Here is a 26,460-nt window from a genome sequence, read left to right as displayed (position 1 = left end):
GTTTCACTTTCTTTCGATTTTTATGGGGGTTCACAGCATATATACATATGTATATATTTATAGTATCTTTTATTGTAGAAAATTTCCAATATCCAGGAAGTTATAGAATGAATTCACACAATAAATAACCACATACTCATTACCCAGAATTGGCACAGGGTTAATATTTTATCTTACTTGCCTTACAACTTGTTAAAAATATTAAGCATCTGGAATAGAGTTCAGGCCCTATTTAAAATTTTTTTTTTTAACATTTTATAGTGCTGGAGATAAAACTGAGAGATTCTATTCTTTCTTTTTTTCTTTCTTTCTTTTTTTTCCCCCGGTATGGGGGATTGAACTCAGGACCTTGTGCTTGCCAGGCAGGCACAGCACCCCTGAGCTACATCCCTGGCCCCAAGATTCTGTTCTTAATGCTTCTGATCCACTTCCTCTACCAGGGGACAAGCAGTATCATCTGCATACAGCTAATGACAGGCTTCCTGTGCATACCTTGAACATTATACTTCACATGCCTATCTCCATATAGTGTGCATTTTGCAACTTACTTAAATGGCAATATTCTCCAAGTTGAATTTGACCATAAAGTATTATCATAACATTATGCTATTTTGTCAATATTGACACATGTAAATCCATTTCCTTCATTTTAATTAATATATACTACTTAATAAGCATAAATAGGAAAAAGTTTAAACATATTAACCTGTTGTCTGGAATTTAGTTTTAAAAATTTTTAATTATAATAGCCATTACTAAGTATCTGACATGTGTGTCTGTGTGCTCCTGTAAAAAGTTTCTTTGTGGCGTATTTTCAGAAGGACAAATTCGTCAACTAGTCCTCGGCATTTTCAACTGTACTACATGCTGTAAAGAACTTATGCCTACCCACTTACTACATATTGCAAAGGATTATAGCAACGTGTGCCTCCACTTACTGTACATCATGGCCAATATTTGGGAAAATGAAATTGAATCTTTTTATGGGTTTTTCTTTATGATTATTTTTCATTTAACTGATAACAGTTAAATGTTATTTAACTGTTAACTGGTAACATTGAGCATTTTTTCTTATTTTTAAATGTTTATTGGATCACAGCTACTATTTTTGCCTTAAATATCAGAAGAGAGTTTGGATTTGGAGTTTTCAGCAATGCTGGAACTATTAGGACTTAGAAACTCTTAGAGATATACTAAGTGCATTTTCAATAAAGGGATGCATATGAGTCTTTTGGTGACCAGGGGCAGAATGTTATGGTTTATATCTAGATATCTTCCAGGAGCTTCATGTGCTCGTAGGTGAAGATTTTGGAAGGTGAATGGATTACAGGGGCTTATAGCTAACTTGCTGTTAGGAGATTGGGTCTTGGGCCAGGGATTTAGCTCAGTGGTTCTGCCATCAGTCTCAAAAGCACAAGGTCCTGAGTTTGATCCCTGGTACCAAAAAAGAAAAAGAAAAAAAAAAAAAAAGGAGATGGGATCTGGTCAGAAGAGGCAGGTCATGGTGGGCATGACCTGGAGGGCTATATCTCCCTTTGCAGCTCCTTCCATCATGCTCTCTCTGTTTCCTGTCTGCGATGCCATGAACAACTGTTAATCTGCCATGCTGTTCTGCTGTTACAGTCCAAACCAGGTTGGTTCCTTGGAAAGTTGAAGAATGAAATCATGGACAAAGGAAGTAGTTAAGAGAAGTGTTTACTGGAAGTACAAGAAGAGAGAAAGCTCTCAGTAGTTGGGAGGGATCCTGAAAATGGTTGCCAATATAATCAATTTTGTCCCACTGGGGTCTTATTCTGAGTGTGACAGAAAAATGAAGCTGACAGGACAGCAATGGGGGATGAAACTGGGGGTGGTTTATTAAAAAAAAAGAAGGAAAGCTCCTACTAGTCAATGGGGGTTCCAAAGGAGGACCCCGTAGAGGCATTCTAAATCTAGAGGCTTTTATGCAGTCCTTGGGGTGTGAAAGTGGCAGATGAATGTGAGAGAATGTAGTTGCCACTCTCGCTAGGCTTTTTGATGTGCAGAAAGCAGACTTTATTATTATTATTATTTTTGTCCTTTGCATGCCAGTCTTTTGAAGCTCATCCCAATTTACTCAGGCACTTGTGCTTTGTCCCTTGTGCTCCAATTCCCCAAGGCTTACCTTACTTTGCCTTTAGTTTACTCAGACCCTTGCCTTAAACTGCCTATCATCCCTCTGTCTGCTAGTCTCAATCTACCCCCTTAACAGTGGTGACCCTAACTGCTGTTAGGGATGTGAGAGAATCAGTTGCTTTGGCTGCTTCTTGCTGAGAGGGTGCTGGCAGGGTAGCAGTCAGGGCCCACCGCTGTGAGATCTATCTATGGTTCCTAAGTAGAAATCAGGATGAACATCTATTGGTGAGTCTGTCTGTACCATCTGTAGGTTTAAAGCTGTTAGATGAGAAGAAACAAATTTGACCAAGAAGTTGAGTGTGCATGGTGGTGTCTAACAAGTTTCTAGACCCTGGTCACTGTCTTTAAGGAAGAACTGTACTAGACTGTGTAGTTGATCAATGCCTTTATCTGGAGCCAGGTGGGAGCTTGTATGGGAACCATATAGTGGGCTGCAGCAGAGGGTGAGAGGCATAACCAGCAACTTAATGTTAATGTAGGGGTGAACTGGTTGAGAAGGTGATGGGTAAAATTGACAGTGTGATGTAAGTATTCTATCCCAGATGGAATTGGGATAGTAGATTGGGTTGGTGAGTTTACACTACCAAACAAAGACAGAAACAAAAGATTGAGGTTTGGATAGATTAAAACTCTTGGAAGGTGCCTTGGAGCCATAGTTCTTATACAAGAAATATAAAAGTATTTATTGGAGAGTTAGAATTAGAGGGGATGGAGTACTACTGTAGGTCAAAGAGCTAGTCAAAGGTAAACTGGATATGGTAGGAGAGTGGTAGAGAGACATGAAACCATGAGATCAGCCTTAGGGTCTTGGGATCTATTCCCAGACAGAGCTAATTTTTAACTAGAGAGAGAAAACCTAAATAGTTATCTAGCTTGGCAGTGAATGTGTTTCCACTCCCCAGGAAGCCGACAAGTTAGACAGAACCAGAGGAAAGTCAGAATGAGGATTCCTAGCTGGAGATTTAACCAGAACAGAGGTGGGTCTGTCTTTATTGAGCATTACCAATCTTTTGAAGAAGGAGGTGACATTTTCTTTCTTTTTTTTTTTTTGGTACCGGGGATCGAACTTGGGTCCTTGCGCTTGCGAGGCAGGCGGCAGAACCACTGAGCTAAATCCTCGGCCCAAGGTGACATTTTCTGAAAGAGGAATTGTAAGTTTTCTAGCAGTTAATAGGAGTATTTAGCCAGTGGTTTTTCTCCACTGAGATGTTTTCCTGGGCTACTGACCACAGTTATAGGTAGGAGTGGTAGATCCAGGAATTGTATCTGGGGACTTGAGCTAATGAGAGGGTGAAGAGAATTACCGAATGGGGTCCCTACCATGTTGGGTCAAGAGAAGGAGTGGAGGTAGGTAAAGAATTTACTAGGATCAGGTCTTCTGGTTAAAAAGAGGGGGCTTGTTCTCTCTGGGCTGGGCCTCTATGTTTTCCTGGAGGCCCCTCTAGAAGTGAGAGAGATGATGTTTCACCTGGCCAGTCACTTCTGGATCTAATAAGAAATCATTGGTAAGAAAAAGGCTCCTGTACCATATCTCAAAGGGGCTGAGGCCTGAACACTGAGGGGAATTTCTTATCCTAAGTAGGAAAATGGGTAGGAAGGTGGTCCAGGGAAGCCCAGTCTCATGGGTTAATTAACAGAGATGGGTTTTAAGAATTCCATTGATCCCTCTACTTTCCCCAAAGACTGAAATCTGCAGCCACAGTGTGGGCAATATTATATACCCAGGGCTGGTGAGACTCCCTGAGTGACTTCAGCCATGTGTGGGTAGACTATTAGGCACCTATTCTTCAAGTCATGAGGGTCAAACAGTTTCCAATTCTTAAGGATGCAGCTAAATTGGGGAGAGATTAACTGGAAAGCTTTCCAACCTTACCTGAGGATTGGGGTCAAAATGGGATATGGAACTTCCAGGCTATATTTAGGGAGAAGGCTACATGTTGGGTGATGTGTGAGGTAAATTGAGGTCCATTATTGGTTTGAATGGAGGTTGGGAAGCCGAAGCGGGGGATGATTTCATTGAGTAGGATATGTGCTGCTGTGGAGGATCTTTTGTTTGATGTAGGAAAGGCCTCCTGAGAAAGTGTTAACTAGGACAAGGAGGTATCTTTGTTTTTTTACTGGAGGCATGTGAGTAAAGTCTATTTGCCAGTCAGTGCCGGGAGGGATCCCAGAAATTGATGGGCAGGGAAGGGCGGTGGTCTGAGATTGCTCTGGGGATTGGTGGTTTGGCATATGGAGCACTAGGTGATAGTCTTTTGCAGAGAGGTCCTAAACGTAGGGGTGAGATGTATGTGAGTGAATCTCTAGGAATTGGAGCAGGGAGAATGATCCGGCATGGAACTTGTCATGGAAAGATGAAAGGAATTTGTTTTGCAAGCTTTCAGGAAGGACTAATTTTTCATGGAGAAACCACCACTGTTCCTCTTTTCTTGCCCCCTGTTCATTTTTTTTTTTTGGTATCAGGGATTGAACTCAGGACCTTGCACTTTTGAGGCAGGCAGCAGAACCACTGAGCTAAATCCCAGGCCTTGCCCCCTATTCTTTGAGTAGAGTTATTTCTTGGGGTGAGTAGGAATGTATAAGAGGGAACAGGAAGCAGGAAATGGAGAGAGGCTTGGTGGCTGCTTCTACCGGCCTCGATATTTCCACAAAAGATAAGTTTGTGGTGTTTATCTCATGAGTTAGGTCTTTGATAGCCTTTGCAATGAATGACTGTAGCTCTGTGGGGTAGAAGAGTTGCCTCTAGAAGGTCTTGAGTTAGGGACCTATTTTGTATAGGGGTATGTTTTGCAGTAAGGAATCCCCTTTTATGTCAGATTTGGGTGTTTGAGTATAGGATATTATATACGTAGTTGGAGTCTGTGTAAATATTAATGGTTTTATCTCTTTCAAGAGTGAGAGCTCTAGTAAGTGCAATGAGTATTGCCTGCTGTGAAGTTGTCCGTGTGGAGGACTGCTGCCTCAGTTACTTCTCAGGAAGGTTAGGATGACTGGCTATCCTGATAGCCTTCAATGATGGTGTACCCTGCCAGGGAATGGGTGGTCTTTGAAGCACTTCCATCAAGAAAGCAGTTGGGGGCCCCTGGAATATGTTCCAAGGTTATGTGATGGAATCGAGAGAGTAAAATGAAGGAGCTCAGTGCACTCATGTTGGGGGGTGGAGGCTTGGGAGTCAGGTACTGGGAAGAGGTTGGCAGGGTTTAGGGCAGATGAGCAGCAGAAGATAACTGAGGGTTGTAAGAGCTGAGAGTGTAGCATTTGAACTTGGGCTGGAGAGGGGAGGGTTAAAGCACAATGGCTGAGAAGGTTGGAGAAGTTGTGTGAAGAGCATACCTGTAGGGGAGCAGTGGAGAGTAATCTTCTGGGCCTCAGGGATAAGGAGTGCAGCTGACACTAAGACCTGTAAACAGAAAGCCCAACCTTGTTATAAGGTCAAGCTGTTTGGATAAATAGGCAACAGGTTAGCAGGAGCCTCCAGCTAGCTGTGCAAGTAGTCCTAATGCTTGTCCCTGCTTGCTGGCTAGAAATTTAAAAAAAAGGTTTATTAAGATTGGCAGTAGACCATATATGTGTGGTTCTATTTCTAGATTCTCTGTTTTATTCCATTGATCTATATATCTTTCCTTATGCCAACATTGCCTTGATTACTGTAGCTTTAGAAGAAGTCTTAAAATTAGGTAATAAATGCCTTCCAACACTGTTTTTTTTTTTCTTTTTACTTTTCCAGGTCCTTTCCACTCCTACATAACTTTTAAATTTCAATATCCAATTCTTCATTTTTAGCAAGTATACATAGATCTGAATTTTTATATATACCTTGTGTTTTCTAATCCTGCTAAATTCAAACACAAGTTCTAGAGGCTCCTAGAGATTTCTTAGCATTTTCTCTGTAGATGATCATTTCATCTACGTATAAAGATTCTACTTCTACCTTGTCAGTCCTATGCTATTTGTTTCTTTTTATTGCCAGACTATTTTGGTTTGGGCCTATGTTTAAAAGTTTAATGGACAGATGAAGAGTAGACATATCTGCCCTTGTTTCCCACCTTAGGGAGAAAGCATTGTATCTTTTCCATTCATATAAGGAGTTTTTGCAGGACATATGGAGTACATGTCTTTTATCCGTTGAGAAGTTTCTGTTCTACTTCTAGTCTCCTGATAGCTTTTACCATAAACAGTTGTAGAATTTAGTCCAATAATTTTTCGGCAGCTACTGATAGGATCATATGGCTTTTTCCTTTCCTCTGTTAGAATGATGACTTTTGGGGGTGGATCTTCCAATGCTGAACCAACACTGCCATCCCTATAATAAAACCACTTACTATATGCTGCCAGATCTGACTTCTAATAGTTTGTTTTGTTAAACAAATTTTTATTTATGTTCATACTTTTCTCTTCTATTATCTTTATCCAGTTTTAGGATTAGCACAATGTTGAGTTCCTAAAATGAGGGGAGAAGTGTTCCTTCTTTTTTCTGCTTTAAATGTTTGATATAATTTATCAGTTAAAATATATATGAGCCTGTTGTCATATAGGTAGGTTTTCAAGCTAGGAACATACTTTCTTTAATAGGTGCTATTCAAATTTTGTATTTCCTCCAGAGTCAGTTTCATTAATTTGTCTTCCAAGGTACTTCATAGAAGTTGTCAAATTTATTTTAAAAAATATTTTTTGTAATATGCTTTCTATATCCTTTTAAATTCTGTAAAATCTGTGATAATGTCCTCTAAATCTTGATATTGTAATTTAAAAAATGTATAATTGATACTGTGTAATAGGAAGAAAATGTCTAAAGGAGTAGGGGAAGTGGGAGGGGTAGGGGAAAGGAAAGAAGGGAAAAGAAAAAATATGAGAAAAGGAAAAAAATGGAAGCAAAGTCTTTGTAAATATGGAAGGGTGGAGGGGGTGAAGGGAGGGCAGAGGAATGGGGAAAAATAAGAACCAAGATACATCATGTAATGGTACAAGATCACAATGATGAATGTAACTGTATTTTATACCTAAAATGTACCAATAAACTTAATGGAAAAAAAAAAAAAGATTGGGTAGGGTTGGGCCGGGGATTTAGCTCAGTGGTTTCGTCACCTGCTGTGCAATTGCAAGGACCCGAGTTCGATCCCTGGTACCCCCCCCAAAAAAGATTGGGTAGGGTCAAAGTGGGAGCTTTAAGGACTGTGCGATTGAGGACCCAAAAGGAAACTGGAATTAAATCTGTTTCTGGCTCTCTTTCTCAGGGATCCCTATGGGACGCCTCATAGAGGGATTTTGCAATGAGTGAGAAATTTGGGATCCAAAGTCTAAAATAGCTAAGAAGCCCCAGAAATGAAAGGAGATATCTTGTGGTGGGAAAAGGAAGATTTGTTAATAGCCTCTTTTCAGGAAAGAGGTACGCAGTGAGTGGTGGGGGTGAGGTGCAGGCTAAGGTAAGTGACCTCTTGTTGTACCAGCTGGGCTTTGTATTCTTTTTTTTTTTTTTTCCACATTTGAGATTTTATTGGTTGTGTTGAGGATCAGTACAGACACTTCACTTTGTACACAATTTTTAACACATGTACCGAAAATCTAAAAAACTATGTATTGTTTCTTTTTCAGTTATTCCAGTGACTTTCCAGCTTCAAATTTGGAGGCAAATTTTCCATCAAAGGATTAAGTACCAGTATCTTCGAATGCTGATGAAGTGTTACTTAAGTCTCATCAATTCACAATTTCTTATCATATACACTACATACACAAATTTTCGATCTTTCACAGGACATTAGCAAAATTAGGCAAACTGGACTAGCATGACCAAAAAAGATGTTACAGAGCACACACAATTCTGACAGGGCAACGATCAGGAAGTAGTTTTCTTTAGGAAACAATTCTACTAAAAACATGGGAATAGAAGTCATTTAGAATATCCAAGGCAGGGGTCGGGGATTTAGCTCAGTGGTTTCACCGCCTGCTTTGCAAGTGCAAGGACCCGAGTTCGATCCTCGGTACCAAAAAACCCCCCAAAAATCCAAGACATATTAAATGCACGACTGTGACTCCAAATTACCATTTAGTATGCTTTATATTACAGGATATAAAACTAATCCCCACCTGTGGAATGTTAAGCTGACACCCAGGACAGTCAAAGCCTGCCATAATTCAATATCCCACTATTTTCTGGTTGTACCAAAAAATAAACAACCAGCAAATGATTTCACGTCTAAAAAAAAAATCATTTACACTTAAAAAATGCGATGAGGTGGGATTCCCTCCTTTTTAAAAATGTTTCTAGAGCTGCTAAAAAACTTGCGTTTACAAAATAGCTGACAAAAATATTCCTCTGGATTGTACGAGAAGGGAGACAGGGAGCACTGGTAAGACGCGGTGTGCTCAGTCAGACTTGGCTTCTTTTGCTTCCGTTTCTTTGGAGGCTGGGCTCTCCCCGTTTTTAGTTTCTCCGTTTTCCGTGGGTAAATCTTCCTTAGGTTCTTGATTAGGCACTTCAGCCTGTTTTCCTTTTGCTCCCCTTTTCCCTTTGGCTTGCCCTTTTTTGTCGGAAGATTTATTCTTTCCCGCTTTTTTGGCTTCGTTTCCACTTTTGCAGGAGCAGGTTTAGCCGACAACCTCGCCGATCTCCTCTTGGGCTCCTCCTTCGCCGCCCCTTCGGGGGAGCTGGCCTTCCTCTTGGGCATCTTGGCGTCGCGGGGTGTGCGTGCGGAAGCTGGAGCTGCGACGCACGGGAGCCTTGCGGAACTACGCTGCGCGGCCACTGCCGCTCCTCCCGCCGCCAGAGCTCTGGGCTTTGTGTTCTGAGACACGGTATCCCTTTCCCCCCAAGAACCTAAGAAGGGAGAGAGTGTAGGATATAGAATCATTTTTATGAGGGGATGCAAAGCAAAAGGTCATCAACATATTGGAGCAGGTGGCTGGGGGTAAGGCCAAGGGATTGAAGGTCCTTTTGTAATGCTTGGCCAAAGAAGTGGAAGCTATCCCCAAATCCCTGGGTAAGAACTGTCCATGTGAGTTGTTGGGTGAACAGAGATATGGGGTCTGTCTAGGTAAAGGCAAAAAGTTATTGGGAGTCAAGGCTAAGGGGAATACTAAGGAAGGCATCTTTGAGGTCTAAACAGGAAAGGATTGAATATTGGGGGGATGTGGGAAAGGAGGGTAGGGGTTGGGGACCACTGGGTGAGTGGGAACAACAGCTTCATTAATCTTTCCAAGATCTTGGACTAATCAGAAGGAGCCATCAGTGTTTTTTTTTTTTTCTCGGAAGAACGGTAGTATTGGAGGAGAGTGGGTAGAGATGAGAATTGGGGCTTTAAAAAGGCAGTTGATAATGGGCTGAAGGCCAAGATGGCCATCGGGGATAAGGAGGTATTGGTTGACTCTAACAGCTCGAGTTGGGTCCCTCAGGGCCATTTTGAGGGGTTGGTGGTATAAGGCTAAGGAAGGGTTTTTTTGTGTCCCAAGCAATAGGATCAACTTATGATTTGATGAGTTGGATTGCCTCAGAGGGGAAGGTCTTATTAGTCAGTATGACTGCTAGAATAAGGAAGGGCTCAGAAGGAAGTGAGGGAATATATATAGATGGCCCCAAGTGATGGAGACCATGTCTTCCTAAAAGGGGTGTGGGGCAGTGGGGGATTAACAAGAAAGAGTACGTGAAAGTTACATGGCCTAAGGAACAGTATAAGGGTGGAATCTTGGCTGGCATTTCTATTAGGCCCTTTATTCCAACAACAGAGATAGAGGGGAGCAAAGGCCCAAAATATTCAATAAGAACAGAGAGGGTGGCCCCTTAGTCTGCCAGAAAGGAAACCTGTTTTCTGGCCACCACTATTATTACCCGTAAATCCATTGATGGTGTTGTGGAGGGGGTCTTGGGATCCAGGCTAGATGAGTATTAAGGAGATAGATTAGCAGATGGTGGTGGATGTCCTGGTTTGAGGTCTGGCAGAATGGGCCCAGGACCGGAATTCACAAAAAGGGTGTTTGAGGTTTTGACTAGGGGTGCAGATCAGTGGTGGATTGTGTACTTAGCTGGGTTTGATCTTCAGCATGCATGCATGCATAAATAAATAAATAATCTAAAAGGAAAAAGAGGAATTGAGGTTTATATCAATCCTGACTATTTCTGATGGCATTCCCCTCTTCAATGAATTAATACAGATTATGGATCATCTGGCCATCCCTCCATGTTCCTTCTCTGTAATTTATTGGACATAACGCCAGTTCCCTCACTCCTTAAAGAATCACAGATATGGGCCGGAGATTTAGCTCAGTGGTTTCTCCGCCTGCTGTGCAAGCGCAAGGACCCGAGTTCAATCCCCGGTACCAAAAAAACCAAAAGAATCACAGATATGAGGCTGCAGATGATTAATTTTCACAGATGATTGGGAAGCAGTTATAAGACTTCATCTCATACTTTAAAGAAGTTAATGCTAACTGTTGCAAACTGAATTGTGCACCCCTAAATTCATGTGCTGAAATCCTGACCCCCAGTACCTAGATAGCATTGGTTTTGCCTGGGGCCTCTTGTTGACCAATCTTATCAACAACTTGATCTTGTGGTTGTAGCCTCTAAAATTGTCAGAAAGTAAATTTCTGTTGCTTAAGCTACCTAATCTGTATTATTGTTATGACAGCCACAGAAAACTAATGCACTGATTAAGTTCTCCTGTGAGGAAATCTTTTTTAAAAATAAAACAGTTGCTCCTGCTTCCTTCTCCTTACAGTATTATTGTTTCTGGGATTCCAGGGGAGCTTAGCAAGGAGCGAGGGAAGTGGGACAATTGTTTCCATGGCCATAGGGAATAACATTTTTTCCTCCTTTTAAAATCCTATGGTTTTATTTTTTTGGTACTGGGGATCATTGGGTCTTTGTGCTTGCACAGCAGGCAGTGAAACCGCTGAGCTAAATCCCCGGCCCTAAATTCTATGGTTTTAAGAAGAAATAGTCCCTTAGTAATGACTTCTGCTCCAATATCTAATTTTTTTTTCAGTACTGGGGACTTAACTCATGGGCTTGTACATGCTAGGCTAGTGCTCTACCACTGAGCTACATTCTCATCCCTAATAGCTAAATTTTAAAAATTCTTATTTTAGTTATAAAAGCAACATATATAAGCACTTGCACATTGCTAATGAGAATGTTTTTAAATGGAGAGCATTTGGCAAATATATGGCAGAATTATAAATGCATACCCTTAGCTGGGTTTTGTGGATCACTTAAGCCCAGGAGTTTAAGGCCAAAGTAGGCAACATAGACACAGAATCTGCCAAAAAAATGTATACACACTTCAGGAAAAGAAAAATAGTGTGGTATTTTTCAACAGTTGGTGTTAGCACTGTATGGGGCACTCTAGAGGATGTTGGATGTCGCAGAAAACCCCCTACACTCCTGGCCCTTAGAGAAAAAACTGAAAATCCATGTGCAGCAATCTCAAGGTTCTCAAGCAGTAGTTCGCTGTACTAATAAATGTCTGAAAGTTAATGGCTAATACTGTGAGCACCTCTTGTAATTGTGGAAGCCAAAGGTAATTTGTATTAACCTCATGACTCTCAATAAATTTAGTATTAAAATATTTATACAAGTTTTAAAGTTTTTCTTTTCCTGAAATATGGATACATTTTTTGGTGGACCTCGCCCTCCATATATATATATATATGGAGGGAACAGGGAAAGGGGACGTTACTAGAACCTCTGAAGTGAGTCCTAGTCTCCTGTGAGGCACGGCAGCACAAGGCGAATTACAGGAAAGGTAGAAAAATGAGACTGAGAAGCTGAGCTTTGGGTCTGATCTGTGCTGCTCTGGGCGGCAAAGATGAAAGCCCCCAGTTTACCGCATCTTTTAGTCAGTACTCAGTACATCGGAGAAACAAATGTAACAAATGACTTGCAGAGAGTTCAGTACATCCTGCGTAAATAAGATGTAACAATCCCAGAACAAGGAGGAACTGAGTAGATGAAGATTCTGTCTTCCGCTGGTGTAATCTTGTCCTGGAGAATCACAGCATCACGGGTTCATTGAGGTCTCTGTTGTGACCAGAGGCCAAAATGGAATTATGTCTCGGAATTCCATAACTGGGCTGTAGGCAGGAGAACTAGGCTAACCAAATGATTTTTCCCTAAAATTATGTAGCATTGCTCCCAATATATTTTTTTCTTTTTCTTTTTTTGGCAGACCTCATCCTCCATATATATATAATTTTTTTTTTCTCTTTCCCTCAGTATAGCCTCTTTGGCCCAGATATTCCAACTTTATTTTATTTATTTTGTTTTTTTGAGGCAGGGTCTTGTTATGTAGTTCGGGCTGGCCTTGAACTCACTATGTAGCCCAGGCTGGCCTTGAATTCATGGTGATCTTGCCTCAACTTCCTGAGTGCTGGGATTATAGGGATGTGCCACCACACCTGGTAGCTCCATTGTTTCTAACTGTACTAACATTGCTGTCTTTATTATCCAATAAGAGTATCAAGAAACAAATGTACACCTAGTAAATGCTTCACCTTGTGCTAGGATGTATGACTAGATAGGAAAAGGGGAGATTCATAGTCCCTTCCTATTTTACTGAGTTGATCCATTTCTGGTTGGTAGTTCTTTACCTAGCACAATGGGGACACCTGGGAGAAACTTTCTAAGTATTGCTGCCTAGTTTCCACCTCCTTCTCATCACCCTCCACCCCAAAGGATCTGGTTCATTAGAAAGGAGTGTCTGCATGTGGATGTTATGAACCTATAATTTTTATTGGGGGTGGGGTGGCATGAGAATAAATAAAATTTCTATTAGACCTTTTGAAATAATGAAAATTACTTGTGAACTATAGGCCATTTGGCTCCATTTCCCTCTTAGGAGCAAGGCTGTCAATTGTAAAGCTCACAATACCCCCAAGGTCAGCCCATCTCAATTTGAACATATCCTTCTACCCAGAGGCAGGGGACTCAGTCCCTACCGAGGCTGTTTCCTGCTCAGCCTCAGAACACCTCTGCTTAGCCCTAAAGTTCTTTACTTGGGGTTTCTTTGTAGCTTCCCTGGCCCCCCTCCTGTTTGAGACGTACCTGCAATAAAGTGTCCTGTCTCCCTACTTCCTTTCTAGCTGTTTTCCTCTGGCAGCAAAGTCGAGTTTCTGCTAAGTGTGTACCTAGACTTAAATTCTAGCAGTCCTAAGAACAATTACAAGAGGTGTCCCAGAGCTAGTGCTCTTCTAGCTATTTGATGCCTTTTGGCGTGGAAATCTATGAGGGGCTCTTATAGATTCTTAGGGCTACGATGGGTTTAAAAAGTTTTATACAAAGACACACAGAGTAAAATAAAAAATTTTTTTGAGATAGGGGTCTTGCTGTATTACCTGGCCTCAGTTTCCTGAGTAGCTTGGACTACATGTGCAAGCCACTGAAACTTACACTTCTCTTTTTTCCTAGCGTGTTGTAAAGTTAACAAGAGCACTGAATTAGTGAATACCAAACCACTGCTCCTAGAGGAAATTCAGGATAAAATACCTGTATCAACCAATACAAATTCTTCCTTGTTTCATGTATAAAAATAATTATTCTGGGTCCGGGGATTTAGCTCAGTGGTTTCACTGCCTGCTGCACAAGCGCAAGGACCCGAGTTTGATCCCCGGTACCAAAAAAAAAAAAATTACTCTGTACTGCTGGTTTATTAACAGTGAATGCAATAGCGCTATATCTCACACTAGGAATAAATTTACCAAAAATATGTATTTTCTCCATAAAGCATTTTCACCTAAGGTTTCTTGCACACATGAACACCAGAAAGAACTTCAGCACTATGCTTAGAGGCAATTTTTTTTTTTTTTTGGACACCTGGGGATCTACCTCAGGACCTTCCCTTTCAGAGGCAGGCGGCGGAACCACGGAGCTAAATCCCTGGCCCTTTGGAGGCAATTTTTAAACAGCAAATCTACAACAAAAAGAAAAAAAATCCAAAAAACAAAAAACATGGCCCTAAGTAGATCATGAAAAAGGCATTTGTTTACAATATGAGAGCTAGATCAAGAAGGCAGTGTGGGGCCAGGGATTTAGCTCCGTGATTCCGCCGCCTGTCTCGAAAGCCCAAGGCTCCGAGTTCCATTCCTGGTACCAAAAACAAAAACAAAAAACCAAAAAAAGGCAGTGTGGTCTCCATTCACCTTGCGTGAGAATGTGGCTTTGGCAACTCAAATTGTTCACCACACTGAGACCTGAGTACTGGCTTGGGGGTTAACAAGTAAAGGGGAGTATGCAAATTGAAAAATGCAGAATTGTCAAACAATAAGCCCCGCCTATACTGTCAAATGAGAACTTGAAACTGTGCAAGTTGATGCAAGCCTGAAATTCCAGCACCCTGGGAGGCTGAGGCAGGAGGATCTTAAGTGTCAGCCCAGCTTGGGCCATTTAGCGAGACCCTTTCTCTAAACAAATTTAAAAAGCCTTGGGACTGTAGCTCAGAGCTAAGGCCCTGGGTTCAACCCCCAGTGCAAAGACTGGGTAGGGCCGCATAGCCCGTTTCAGACAAACCTATGTGTACAACCCTCCCTCCTTATTGGCGACCTGTGGAGCGAAGGCTGGCAAGAGCACTGACTCTCAGACCATTCACTACTCACATTCCAAACAATCTGAGTCCCCTTTCGGGCCAGCCCCTCCTGTCTCCGGTCCTACTGCTGGCCCTTCTCTCGCGCGCATCACAAAGGACCTAGACACAGGCCCAGGAATAGCGAGCGGCTGTTGCCAGGCTGTTTTGTTAGGGGCCTGACAGGACGGATTCTTTTGCTCCGTTAGTGATTTTGGTTCGGGCCTTGGCCTAATAAGCACGAGCAGACGCCAGACCGGGACTCGCGACGCTGGCGACGCTGGCGACGCCGTGCATGCGCAGACTCCCCGCCCCCTGCTACGCCGCCCCCGCTGCACCGCCCCTAGCGGAGGCCCAGCTCCTGCAGCCCAGGCTCCAGTGGGTGAGCGAGATCCCGTGTCTCCTGTGTTCGTGTGGGTCCGGCGCTGCTGAGCCATGCCTCTTTCCGAGTGGAAGTTTCTCACCCATCGCCGGGTGTTTGTGGTGGGAGTTGGCTTGACCAAGGTAAACAGAGCAGCGGACCGCCCTCTGTCCCCTGGTCAGTGGAGCCCGGAGCTGACTGGGAAACGGGGGTCTGGACAGGGCCTGGGCTGTTCCGTCTGTCCATCTGGCTGGAGGTGCCTCTGCCAGCGAGTGGCTACTCGGATGGGGTGCGATGTCGGTGTCTCCGGGATCCTAGTGCCTTCGCCTTCTCTTTCCCCTTCCTCTTCCTCTTGTCTGCTGGGTCAGATAAGGGTCCCACTATAACCCAGCGCTCTTAACCCTAAGTGGAGTCCCAGTCTGTGGAGCTCATACCGAAAGGAAAGCAGGTCGCGGATGTTAGCAGATTTGCCCTCCTCATAGCAGGAGGGACAGCCCCGGGCGAGGTGGGGACCAGCAACCCTAGCGCTGCTCAGAGTCTTTGGCACAAGTAGGTTTTCTGGATCCTTAGATCTCCCTTCTGTTTTTCAGATGCCTGCCTGATACTCAGGAATCTAGGGGGTTCCACAGCCTCACTTCCTGACACCCTGACCATGCTCTAGTGACCGCAAACTACCTTTAGTTTCTGTTGTATGTCCAGCACTAAGGGCAATCTGTGGTGAGCTGTGAACTTCAAAGGGCTTGGGTGGCCCCAGCCCTGTTGCAATGCCAGTGGTTGTATAGCTCTTGTGGCCTCTCTTGGGCTCGTTTTGCTTACTCATCAAGGCTTTCCTCAGATGTTCCATGTTCCTGGCTTTTCCAACATCCCGGGTCTCCACTGCACTTTTGGCATCACTCACAGGTTCACGAACTGCCCTCTCAGTGAGCCACTGGCTGGGCCCCCAGGCTATCTTCTGAAATCTGAGTGGAAGCCTCCCTGATTCCACAACACTTACATTCTGCATGTACCTAAAATCAGCACCATGTGGATCACACCAAGGTCTGGTGCCTCCTGGAGCATTAGCGGAGCCCTTTATCATTTTTCTGATGGTTGCAGAGGCTTCTCAGTGCCTGGATGGCTGAGAATGGTGAACTAAATCTTGGGGAATCAATTCCCATTCCCTAGGCTGTGGCCATTCTGGAGCATGGTGCTTGGAGTATCTTTCACGTATTCAATTCTGCGGCTTGGAAGGGTGAGATCCTGCTCCCTGTGATGTCCTCTGGCCATCTTTCCTATTGTCCTGTTCCAGAGTACTTGGCTTCTTTTAAATGTTAATCTTTTTCTCAACAAAGCTCTGCTGTGCTTCATCTTTGAAGGCCCCAACTTTACCATAGCTTCCTTTCTGGCCAAACTCAAAACTTTAAAAATCTTTCAGCAGGCTGTTTGCTCTTGATTTTCACAGTAGAGCTAGCTAAAAGCCCCCAACAGTGCCCAAGCCAGAGCCTAAATGATTGCCTTGATGTTTCCTCCGCCAGGGTAATTAGTGCACTGCCCTTAATCCCAGTCTTCTAGGTCGGCAAGGTGGCACATGCCTGTAATCCCAGCACTTGGGAGGCAGAGGCAGGAGGATTGCCACGAGTTGGAGGCCAGTTTGGGCCACATAGTGAGTTCGAGTCCAGCCTGAAATACATAGTGAGAGCCTGTATGTTAGTTACTTTCCTCTTGTTGCTGAGAGAAAATACTTGACACCTAAAATTAAAGGGGGAAAGATTTATTTAGCTCATAGTTTGTAGAGGTTTCCATCCATAATTGACTGGCTCCAAGACAGGGTGGCATAGCACAGAGGCATCACAGAGGAGAAACAGTTCATGGTGGGCAAAAGGTAGCAAAGCAACAAGGGACGACCACAGTTCTTTCTATTGTAAGACCGAGGGCCTTACCAAACGCTCCGAGGAGCTGACTATAGTGAAGCACACCCAGGGATCCCAGCGGTGCCTCCAGAATGTAAGGCCAAGGGCCTTACCAAATGCTCCAAGGAGCTGAAGTGGAGCACACCCAGGAATCCCAGCGGTGCCTTCAGAATGTAAGACCAAGAGCCTTACCAAACGCTCCAAGGAGCTGGCTACAGCGAAGACTACCTGGGAAGGAACACACCAGCCAAGTTGGGAAACAGACCTTTATTAGTCTGGCCAGACGGCACTCTCAAAGCAAAATAGCTTAGAGAGGCAACTGGCTCAGAATCCAAGGCTGTTTTTATAGGGGGTTGAGGGGGAAGTTAACATATCAAAGAAAAGGGGACAAAGGTTAGTGGTCGACTGTCACATATTGATGGTTAGCAGACATCTGCAGCTTGTTCTAACAATTGTGGTGCCTGGAATATCAGTTCTGGATAAACAAAGAGATGAGTAGTTTACTCTGGGACCCTAGGTCGGTTACAGATCCCTATCTAGCATCTCTAGACTAACAAGCATCTCTATCTATTAACTTACATTTTAATCACAATGGGGCTGGAGAAAAAGGGGCAAAGGTTATGCAGTCCCACACTATCTCATATCTTATCAGGGCTACTTTAGGTGGGTAGCACTCACACTCTTAGTCCTAGTGTCCTTGATCATACATTGCACCATGAATCAATCCCAGTATCACACATTCTAGACCTAGCCACCTATGACCACATGAGGCTTTGGGGGGACATCTAGACAAATGCCATAACACCCTGACTCAAAACAAACAAACAACAAAATCCCAGTCTTCCTCAAAGTCTCAGGACATGAGCAAAATGGAGAGAAATTTTCTGCCAGGGCATAACACACATGGCCTGGAGTCCACCTGCCAATGGAGTGCACGTTCCCAAGTGAAATCTCCTGAGTCTGGTCTTTACTGGCTGCATTACTGTCAGCATTCTGATCTGAATGCTGTTCAGACTCTCACATCAAGATCTTACAGCGTTTTAGGGCTGCTTCTCTAGCTAACATGTCCAAACCTTTCCAAACTCCTCCTACAAGCCAGTTTCACAGGCTTCTGGACCACATGGTCTGGTAGCATCACTGTAATGACTCCTAATTTTCTGGTGCCAAAATCTGTCTTACTTGCCAGGGATTTAGCTCAGTGGTTCTGGCGCCTGCCGTGGAAGCACAAGGTCCCGAGTTCTATCCCCGGTACCAAACAAACAAAACAAAACAAAAAAAATTCTAGGGCTGGGGATTTAGCTCAGTGGTTCTGCCACCTGCCCTGCAAGCTCAAGGACCCCAGTTCAATCCCTGGTACCAAAAAACAACAAAAAAAACCAATCTGTGTTTCTTATTGCTGAGACACAATACCTATCACCTGCAAGTTAAAGGAATATAGGTTTATTTTGGTTCACAGTTCATAGAGGTTTCAGTCCATAATTCATTGGCTCGAAGGCAGCACAACCTGGTAGAAGGGTAAGATAGAGGAGAAATAGCTCATGCATGGCAATGGGAAGCAGAGACACACACACACACAGAGAGAGAGAGAGAGAGAGAGAGAGAGAGAGAGCCTTAGTGAATGTTATGTGAACAGTATAAAATAGATAGTTTGTGAAGAGTTCCTGGGGAAAGTTCTTTTTCTGTGACAACAGCCTTAAAATTTTTACCATCTTACAGTGCGCTAAGAACATATAATTCAGTCAATAAGTGTAAATAGAAAAGTTAACTAATATATTGTAAGATAAATGCATCACTTCTCGGTCTTTTGGCTAAGATCAAGTGTAACATAAATGCTTGAAGGTCATCTTACTGTTTCATAGAAGAGGGCCCTTCTAATATAAGTGAATAGCAAAATGTTTTTTGAGTGTGTTTAATTTTTTTCCCCCCAGTACTAGGGATCGAACTCAGGACCTTGTGTTTGAGAGGCAGGCGCAGTGCCACTGAGCTAAACCCCTGGTCCAAGTGTGTTTCATTTTTAAGTGTCTTCCACTGGGTGTTGAATGTCTGATTATATGGACTGTATTGAAAAGCATAGTTTGGGGCTGGGGATTTAGCTCAGTGGCACTGCGCCTGCCTTGCAAGTGCAAGGTCCTGAGTTTGATCCTTGGTACCAGGAAAAAAAAAAAAAAAAAAAAGCAAGAAAAAAAGAAAAGCACAGTTTGTTACAAAATTAGGAGATGTATTTCTTTTTTCTCAAGTTGGGAGATGGAGGTGGGGGAGATGATAACACTCCTGAGAGAAGAGGTAGGGAGTATGGAGAGTGCGCTTATCATTTCAGTATCTATTCAGTGTACATAGTGTGTGTTATACTCAAGGGATGGGGAACATGAAAAAGCAAGGTTCCTGTTCTTAGGGAATGTATAATCTGGAGGAGAAAAAGAAAATCAAGTAATTTAAGAAAGAAAAATTGGGACATTTAGTTGAACACAGTGCTTCCCAAATCCTGCTAAAACAACAATAATGAAATAAAAGTGTGTGAATCCATAAGAGCAAGGGGAATAGGAAAGGAAACTAACAGAGATGCCAGAAAAATTTTGGAAGATTGAAAGCTGATAGAAAAGTGGTCCGTGACGCAGCACAGGAACCCACAACCCAGGAACCCACAACCCAGGTTCCTGGAGAGGAACTATACAGGCTGAGTCTCCTGGCAGAACTCCAGAAGACCCAAGTCTTGGATAGATGAGGTCTCAAGAAGGTGGGAGTGAAGGAAGGAAGGAAAGAGCTGTTATGTAACAATTAGATACCAAAATCAATCTCAGTCTGTCTCTGTGTCTCTATCTCTGTCTCTTTCTCTTTTTCATTAATACAAATGATATTACTCATAATGATTACATTCCTTATGGGGAGTTGGTACATGTACATGACACATCTTAATTACTTTTTTCAACTCCTCTTATCCACCTCCCTCCTCCCTTCAACTTTTAATTCCCTTCCCATGTGGGAAAGATCCATCTCCCTACTTCTTATTATTTATCCTTTATTTTGCTCTTTATTTATACTTTGAGATTCTCATATAAGAGAAACTATGTGATATTTAAGCTTGTGTGTCTGGTTTATTTCACTTAACATTATAGTCTCAAAGTGCATGCATTTTCCTACAAATGATTCAAGTTTATCCTTCTTTATGACAGGGTAGTACCCCCTTGTGTATAAATACCATATTTTCTCTATCCATTTGTCTGTTGATGGGCATAAGCCACTTCCAAGATTTAGCTGTGATGAACTGTGATGTTATAAACATGGGTATGCATATTCACTGCAATGATGATTTTAACTCTTTTGAGAAAATACCTAGAAGGGAAATAGTTGTGTTGAAGGGAATTTTTGTTTTTAGATTTTTTTGAGGAATCTCCATACTGATTTTCAAAGTGCTTGTACTAGTTTACATACTTGACAACAATGTAGAAGGATTCTTTTTTTCCTGCAGCCTCACCAGCATTTGTTATTGCTTGATTTCTGAATAATAGGCATTCTTTCTGGAGTAAGATGGAATCTTAGTGTGGTTTTAATTTGCTTTTCTTTAATGGCCAGAGATGGTGAACATTTTTTTTTATGTATTTATTGGCCATTTGTACTCCTGAGAATGTCTTTTCACTAGAACATTCTTTGAATTGGGTCTTTTATTTGAGAGGTCTAATCTTTTTGAATTCTTTGTATGTAGTCTAGGTATTAGTCTTCTGTTTGAGGAATAGCTAGCCAAATTGTTCTCTCCCATACAGTTGGTTGTCTCTTCACTCTTGGTTATTTCCTTTGTTGTGCAGAAGCTTTTTAATTTTGTGTAATTCCATTTGTTGATTCTTGGTACTATTTCTTGTGTAACTGGGGTTCTGTTAAAAAAGTCCTTGCCAGGGCCGGGGATTTAGCTCAGTGGTTCCGCTGCCTGCTCCACAAGCGCAAGTACCTGAGTTTGATCCCTGGTACCAAAAAAAAAAAAAAAAAAAGTCCTTGCCTATGCCTATGACTTCAAGAGCTTTACCTATTTTATCTTCCAGCAGATGAAAGGTTTCTGGTTTCACATTTAGATCTTTAACCCATTCGATTTTAGTTTAATACATGGTGAGAGATACATGTCTAAGATTCAATCTTCTGCATGTGGAAAGCCAATTTTCCCCAAACCATTTATTAAAGAGGCTCTTTTCCTCTAGTGTATGTTTTTGGACCCTTTGTTGAAGACCAGATGTCTGAGTGTTCCTGGGGTTGTTTCTGTGTCCTCTGTACTGATCCATTGATCCATGTCTGTTTTTGTGTCTGCACCATGCTGGTTTTTTTTTTTAAATCACTGTAGCTTTGTAATATAACTTCCTATCTGGGATTTTGATACCTCCTGCTTTGCTCTTGTTACTCATGATTATTTCTGATATTCTAGGTCTCTTTTGGTTTTATATGAATTTTAGGATTGTTTTCTCTACTTCTGTAAGCAATGTTGGTTTTATTTTGATTGGGATTGCAGTACATCTGTATATCAGTTTGGGAAATATCGGCATTTTGACTATATTGGTTCTGCCTATCCAGGAACAGGTAATATCTTTCCATTTTCTGATGTCCTTTTTCATCTCCTTTTTCAGAAGTTTTCATTATAGAAGTCTTTCACTTCCTTGATTAGGTTAGTTCCTAAGTATTTAATTTTGCTTGATGCTATTGTGAATAGGTTTTTTTTTTCCTCATTTTTTTCTCAGTGAGTTCATTTTTGGTGTACAGGCACACTATTGATTTCTTTTTTTGGTACTGGGGATTGAACTCGGGTCCTTGCGCTTGTGCAACAGGCGGCGAAACCACTGAGCTAAATCCCCGGCCCACTATTGATTTTTGTGTGTTGATTTTGTATCCTGCTACATTACTGAATTTGGTTTTTTGTTTTTTGTTTTTTTACCAGGGATCAAACTCGGGACCTTGCAGTTGTGCGGCCTGAATTTGGTTATTAATTCTAGGAGGGTTTTGGTGGAATGTTTGGATCTTCTATGCAGAGAATCATGTTGTGCACCACTAGTGATAATTTGACTTCTTTCTTTCCTATACATCTCCCTTTTGTTTTTTTTTCTTGCCTGATTGCTCTGGCTAATGTTTTGAGTACCATGTTGAATAGGAATTTTTTTTTTTGGTACTGGGGATTGAACTCAGGACCTTGAGCTTGTGAGGCAGGCAGCAGCACCAGTGAACTGGAATTTTGATAGTGGACCCCCTGTCTTTTCCTAATTTTAGAGGGAAAGCTTTCAGTTTTATCCAATTTAATATATTGGCAGTAGGTTTGTCATAAATGGCTTTTATCAGATTGAGATAAAGTCCTTTTATACCTATTTTCTTTAGTGTTGTGATAATAAATAGATGTTGTGTAGCGGCAAAGTGCCAGCCAGAACATACAGATAAGTAGTCCAGGAGAATGGAAGACATAGCCAGAAGTTTTGGAGGCAAAATGTACAGTTTTATTTTTAACCCCAGCAGGTCAGTCTGGGACTTCTCCACAAAGAGACTGACCCCCCTTGGGGATTGAGCAGGACAGGTTATACTCTTGGGAGGGGGCGGGCTTGCAGGAGTTGAGCACTTTGCTTTGGGTACATAGAGCCCAAGTCATCTGGGCCCAGCAAATTCACCAGTTATCAGATATTACAGAATGTAAGCTCAGTGCACAGAGCCACATCTCATTTACATTTGGTGGGGAGATAGAAATAATAAAACTGGGAACAAAGAAAATTCCTGAGATGCTTGAGAAGAAGTGTGTGGAAACCCGGACAGGTTGAGGGAATGGGGGAAAACTTTTCCACCAGTAAGTTTGGCTTTAACTGCAGAAAAACATGTTCCCTGTTCAGTTGGATTTTGTCAAAGGCTTTTTCTGCATACATTGAGATGATCTTGTGATTTTTGTCCTTCCTTTTGTTTATGTGATGTATTACATTTATTGATTTGTGTATGTTGAACCATCCTAACATCCTTGGAATGAAGCATACTTGGTAATGGTGTATGATCTTTTTGATGATTTACTGCATTCTATGAACTTCCTTTTTTTTTTTTTTTTGGTACCAGGGATCGAACTCAGAACCTTGCGCTTTCGGACCCACTGAGCTAAATCCCCGGCCTGAACTTCCTTCTTAAGACCTCTTTTATTGAGTCATAAGTTCTGGCATGTTTTTCTGGCATTATCATTTAATTCTAGGAACTGTTATTTCTTTCTTGATTTGTTCTATAACCTATTGATTGTTTAAGAGGGTATTTAAAATTTCCATGTTTTTGCATGATTTTGAGGTCCTTTACTATATTGTATTATATTTGTCTGATCTTTTTGTTTGTTTGTTTTGTTTTGAGACAGGGTCCTGCTTTATAGTTCAGGCTGGCCCTGAACCCACTGTGTAACCCAGGCTGGCCTCAGTCCTGGCAGTCCTTCTGCCTCAGCCTTCTGAGTGCTGGGATTACAGGCATGTGCCCACCATGCCTGGCTTATCTTTTATTTCCAGTAGTACTTGTTTTTTTGAAGTTGAGTGCACTATTGTTCAGTGCACTATTGTTCAGTGCATATATGTTAATAGTTGTTATCTCTTCCTGTTGATTTGTTCCTTTAAGGAATATATGGTGAACTTGTTTGCTTCTCTGATCCGTTATGGATGGAAGTCCACTTTGTCTGAAAATAAGATAGGTACTCCTGCTTGTTTCCTGTGGCGTAGAATATTGTTTTCCACTCTTTGATTTTTAGTCTGTGCATTTATTTTTGGGTTAAATATATTTCTTATATAAACCACCCATTGGGTTTTGTTTCTTTATCCACTCTGCCATTCTGTGTCTTGTTTTTTTTGGTACTGGGGATTGAACTCGGGTCCTTGCACTTGCGCAGCAGGCAGCGAAACCACTGAGCTAAATCCCCAGCCCAATCTATGTTTTTTGATGGGGGAATTGAGACCATTCACATTGAAAGTTATTGGTGAAATTTTGATTCATTCCTGTCATTACATCATTTTTCTGTTGATGACTCTTCTTTTTGGTACCGGGGATTGAACTCAGGACCTTGTGCTTGCCAGGCAGGTGTGGTGCCACAGAGTTAAATCCCTGGCCCTGATGACTCCTTTTCTTTCCTTTCTAATTAACTGCTCACACTACCTGATATATTCATTCCACTAGCCCTTTTTTTTTCATTGTTAGCTTCATTATCTCTTTCTAGGCTATCCTTGAGAATTTTTTTGTGGTTTGGTGGTTATGAATTTCTTGGATATGGTAGGCAAGCATTCTATCACTGAGCCACATCCCAAGCCTATTGGTCACGAATTTCTTAAGGTGCTTTTTATCATGGGAATATCTTGTTTCTCCATTAATTTTGAAGATAGTTTTGCAAGACATATGCAACTGGGTTGGAAATTGTTTTCTTTCAGGGCATGAAACACTTCACTTCATGCTCTATTTGGGCTGAGAAATCTATTGTAATTCTGATGGGTTTATTTTTCTAAGTGATTTGTTGCTGTTCCCTTAGTATAGAGGTCTTTTGCTTCCTTTGTTAGATTGACTCCTAGATATTTCATTTTTGTGGATGCTATTGTAAAGGAATTGTTTCCCTAATTTCTCTCTCAGTGAGGCTATTTAATAATTTGTATATAAAAAGGCTATATTTTTGGGGGGTTTTTTTGGTACTGGGGATTGAACTCAGGTCCTTGCGCTTGTGCAGCAGGTGGCAAAACCACTGAGCTAAATCCCTGGCCCTAAGGCTATTGTTTTTTGAGTGTTGACCTTATATCCAGCTACTCTATGGAATCAATTAAGTCTAGAAGTCTTTTGGCAAAGGTTTTTAGGTCTTCTATGTAAAGTATCCTATCATCAGCAAATAATGACAATTTAACTTCTTCCTTTCCTATTTTTATTCCTTTTATTTCTTTCTCTTTTCTAATTGCTGTGGCTAATGTTTCAAGAACAGATTATACAGGAGTGGTGATAGTGGGCATCCTTGTCTTGTTCCTGATTTTAGCATGAACGTTTTCAGTTTTTGACCATTTAGTATGATGTTTGCTGTTGGTTTTTCACAGATCACCTTAATCAAGTTGAGATAAAGACCTTCTATTCCAATTTTCTGTAGGGTTTTTATCATGAATGGGTGTTGGATTTTGTCAAATGACTTTTCTGTATCTATTGAGATGATCATATGGTTTTTGTCCTTGACTCTGTTAATATAGTGTATTATGTTTATTGATTTGTGAATACTGAACCATCCTTGCATCCCTGGGATAAATCCAACTTGGTCAGGTTGTATGATCTTCTTGATGACCCCTTGTATTCTGTTTGCCAGTATCTTGTTGAGGATTTCTGCATCAATATTCATTAGGGAGATTGGCCTGTAGTTCTCTTTTTGGGTTGTGTCTTTCCCTGGCTTTGAAATCAAAGTAATACTTGCTTCCAGGAATGAATTTGGAAACTTTGCTTCCCTTTCAATTTCCTTGATGAGTTTAAAAAGTAATGATGATAGTTCTTCTTTAAATGTCTTGTAGAATTCAGCAGTGAAGCCATCAGGACCTGGGCTTTTCCTTGTTGGTAAATTTTTTATTACATTTTCAATTTCACTCATTGTAATTGGGGTGTTTAGAATTTCTATGTCTTCTTCATTTAACTTTGGTAATTCATGTGTGTCTAGGAATCTGTCCATTTCTTCTGTGTTTTCCATTTTATTAGAGTACAGGTTCTCGAAGTAGGTACTGATGATGCTTTGGATTTCTCCTGGATCTGTTGTGACTTCACCTTTTTCATTCTTGATTGCATGGATTTGAGCCTTTTCTTTCTCTTTTTTTTTTTTGGTTATGGGGATCGAACTTGGGACCTTGTGCTTGCAAGACAGGCAGTGGAAGCACTGAGCTAAATCCCTGGCCCCTCTTTCCTTTTTTTTGATAAGGTTGGCTAAGGGTTTATCGATTTTATTTATTCTTTTGAAAAACCAACTCTTTGATTCATTAATTTTTTGTATCGTTCTCTTAGTCTCCCCTGCATTGATTTCTGCTCAGATCTTTATAATTTCCTCTCTTATATGAGGTTTGGACTTGTTATGCTCTTCTTTTTCTAGGAGCTTGAGGTTCTGCATTAGGTAATTTATTGAAGTTCTCTCTGTTTTCCTATTATGGGCATTGACTGCTATGAATTTCCCATGTAGAACTGCTTTCATAGTGTCCCATAGATTCCTGTGTGTTGTACTGGCATTATCATTTACTTGTAGAAATTGTCTAATTTCTTCTTTAATTGCCTCTGTGACCCATTGGTTGTTCAGGAGGGTGTTATTTAATTTCCATGCGTTTGTGGGAGTTTTGCAGTTTCTTATGTCATTGATCTCCAATTTTATTGCACTATGGTCTGATAATACACAGGCGGTAACTTCAGTTCTTTTACATTTACTTAGACATGTCCTATAAGCTAGCATGTGGTCTATTTTAGAGAATGACCCCTGTGCAGCCAAAAAGAATGTGTATTCTGATTTTGTGGGGTGAAACACTCTGTAAACATCTATTAAGTCCAT

The 26,460-nt window shown here is 41.6% G+C and overlaps 1 protein-coding gene and 1 pseudogene across 2 annotated transcripts in view; one reads left to right on the top strand and one right to left on the bottom strand.

The window, feature by feature from the left end:
* Nucleotides 1-7,607: 7,607 nt before the first annotated feature.
* Nucleotides 7,608-15,139, bottom strand: LOC101704911 (uncharacterized; annotated as a pseudogene). The gene is made up of 2 exons (XR_015452631.1): nucleotides 14,737-15,139; nucleotides 7,608-8,968 (listed from the first exon to the last, which is right to left on the bottom strand). The product of XR_015452631.1 is annotated as an uncharacterized LOC101704911 (transcript).
* The window catches only part of Scp2 (sterol carrier protein 2), a 140,846-nt gene continuing 129,409 nt past the window's right edge, over nucleotides 15,024-26,460 (top strand). The window contains exon 1 of the mRNA XM_004869228.4: nucleotides 15,024-15,206. Coding sequence (XP_004869285.2) covers nucleotides 15,138-15,206 — 69 coding nt within the window. The 5' untranslated portion in view covers nucleotides 15,024-15,137. The remainder of the gene's footprint in view (nucleotides 15,207-26,460) is intronic.

This window comes from Heterocephalus glaber, unplaced genomic scaffold (assembly GCF_053883595.1).
Source record: "Heterocephalus glaber isolate CG9 unplaced genomic scaffold, H.glaber_assembly_v1.0 deba00001451, whole genome shotgun sequence".
In the NCBI taxonomy this organism is placed as follows: domain Eukaryota; kingdom Metazoa; phylum Chordata; class Mammalia; order Rodentia; family Bathyergidae; genus Heterocephalus; species Heterocephalus glaber.
This window is presented reverse-complemented; position numbering and strand designations above follow the sequence as displayed.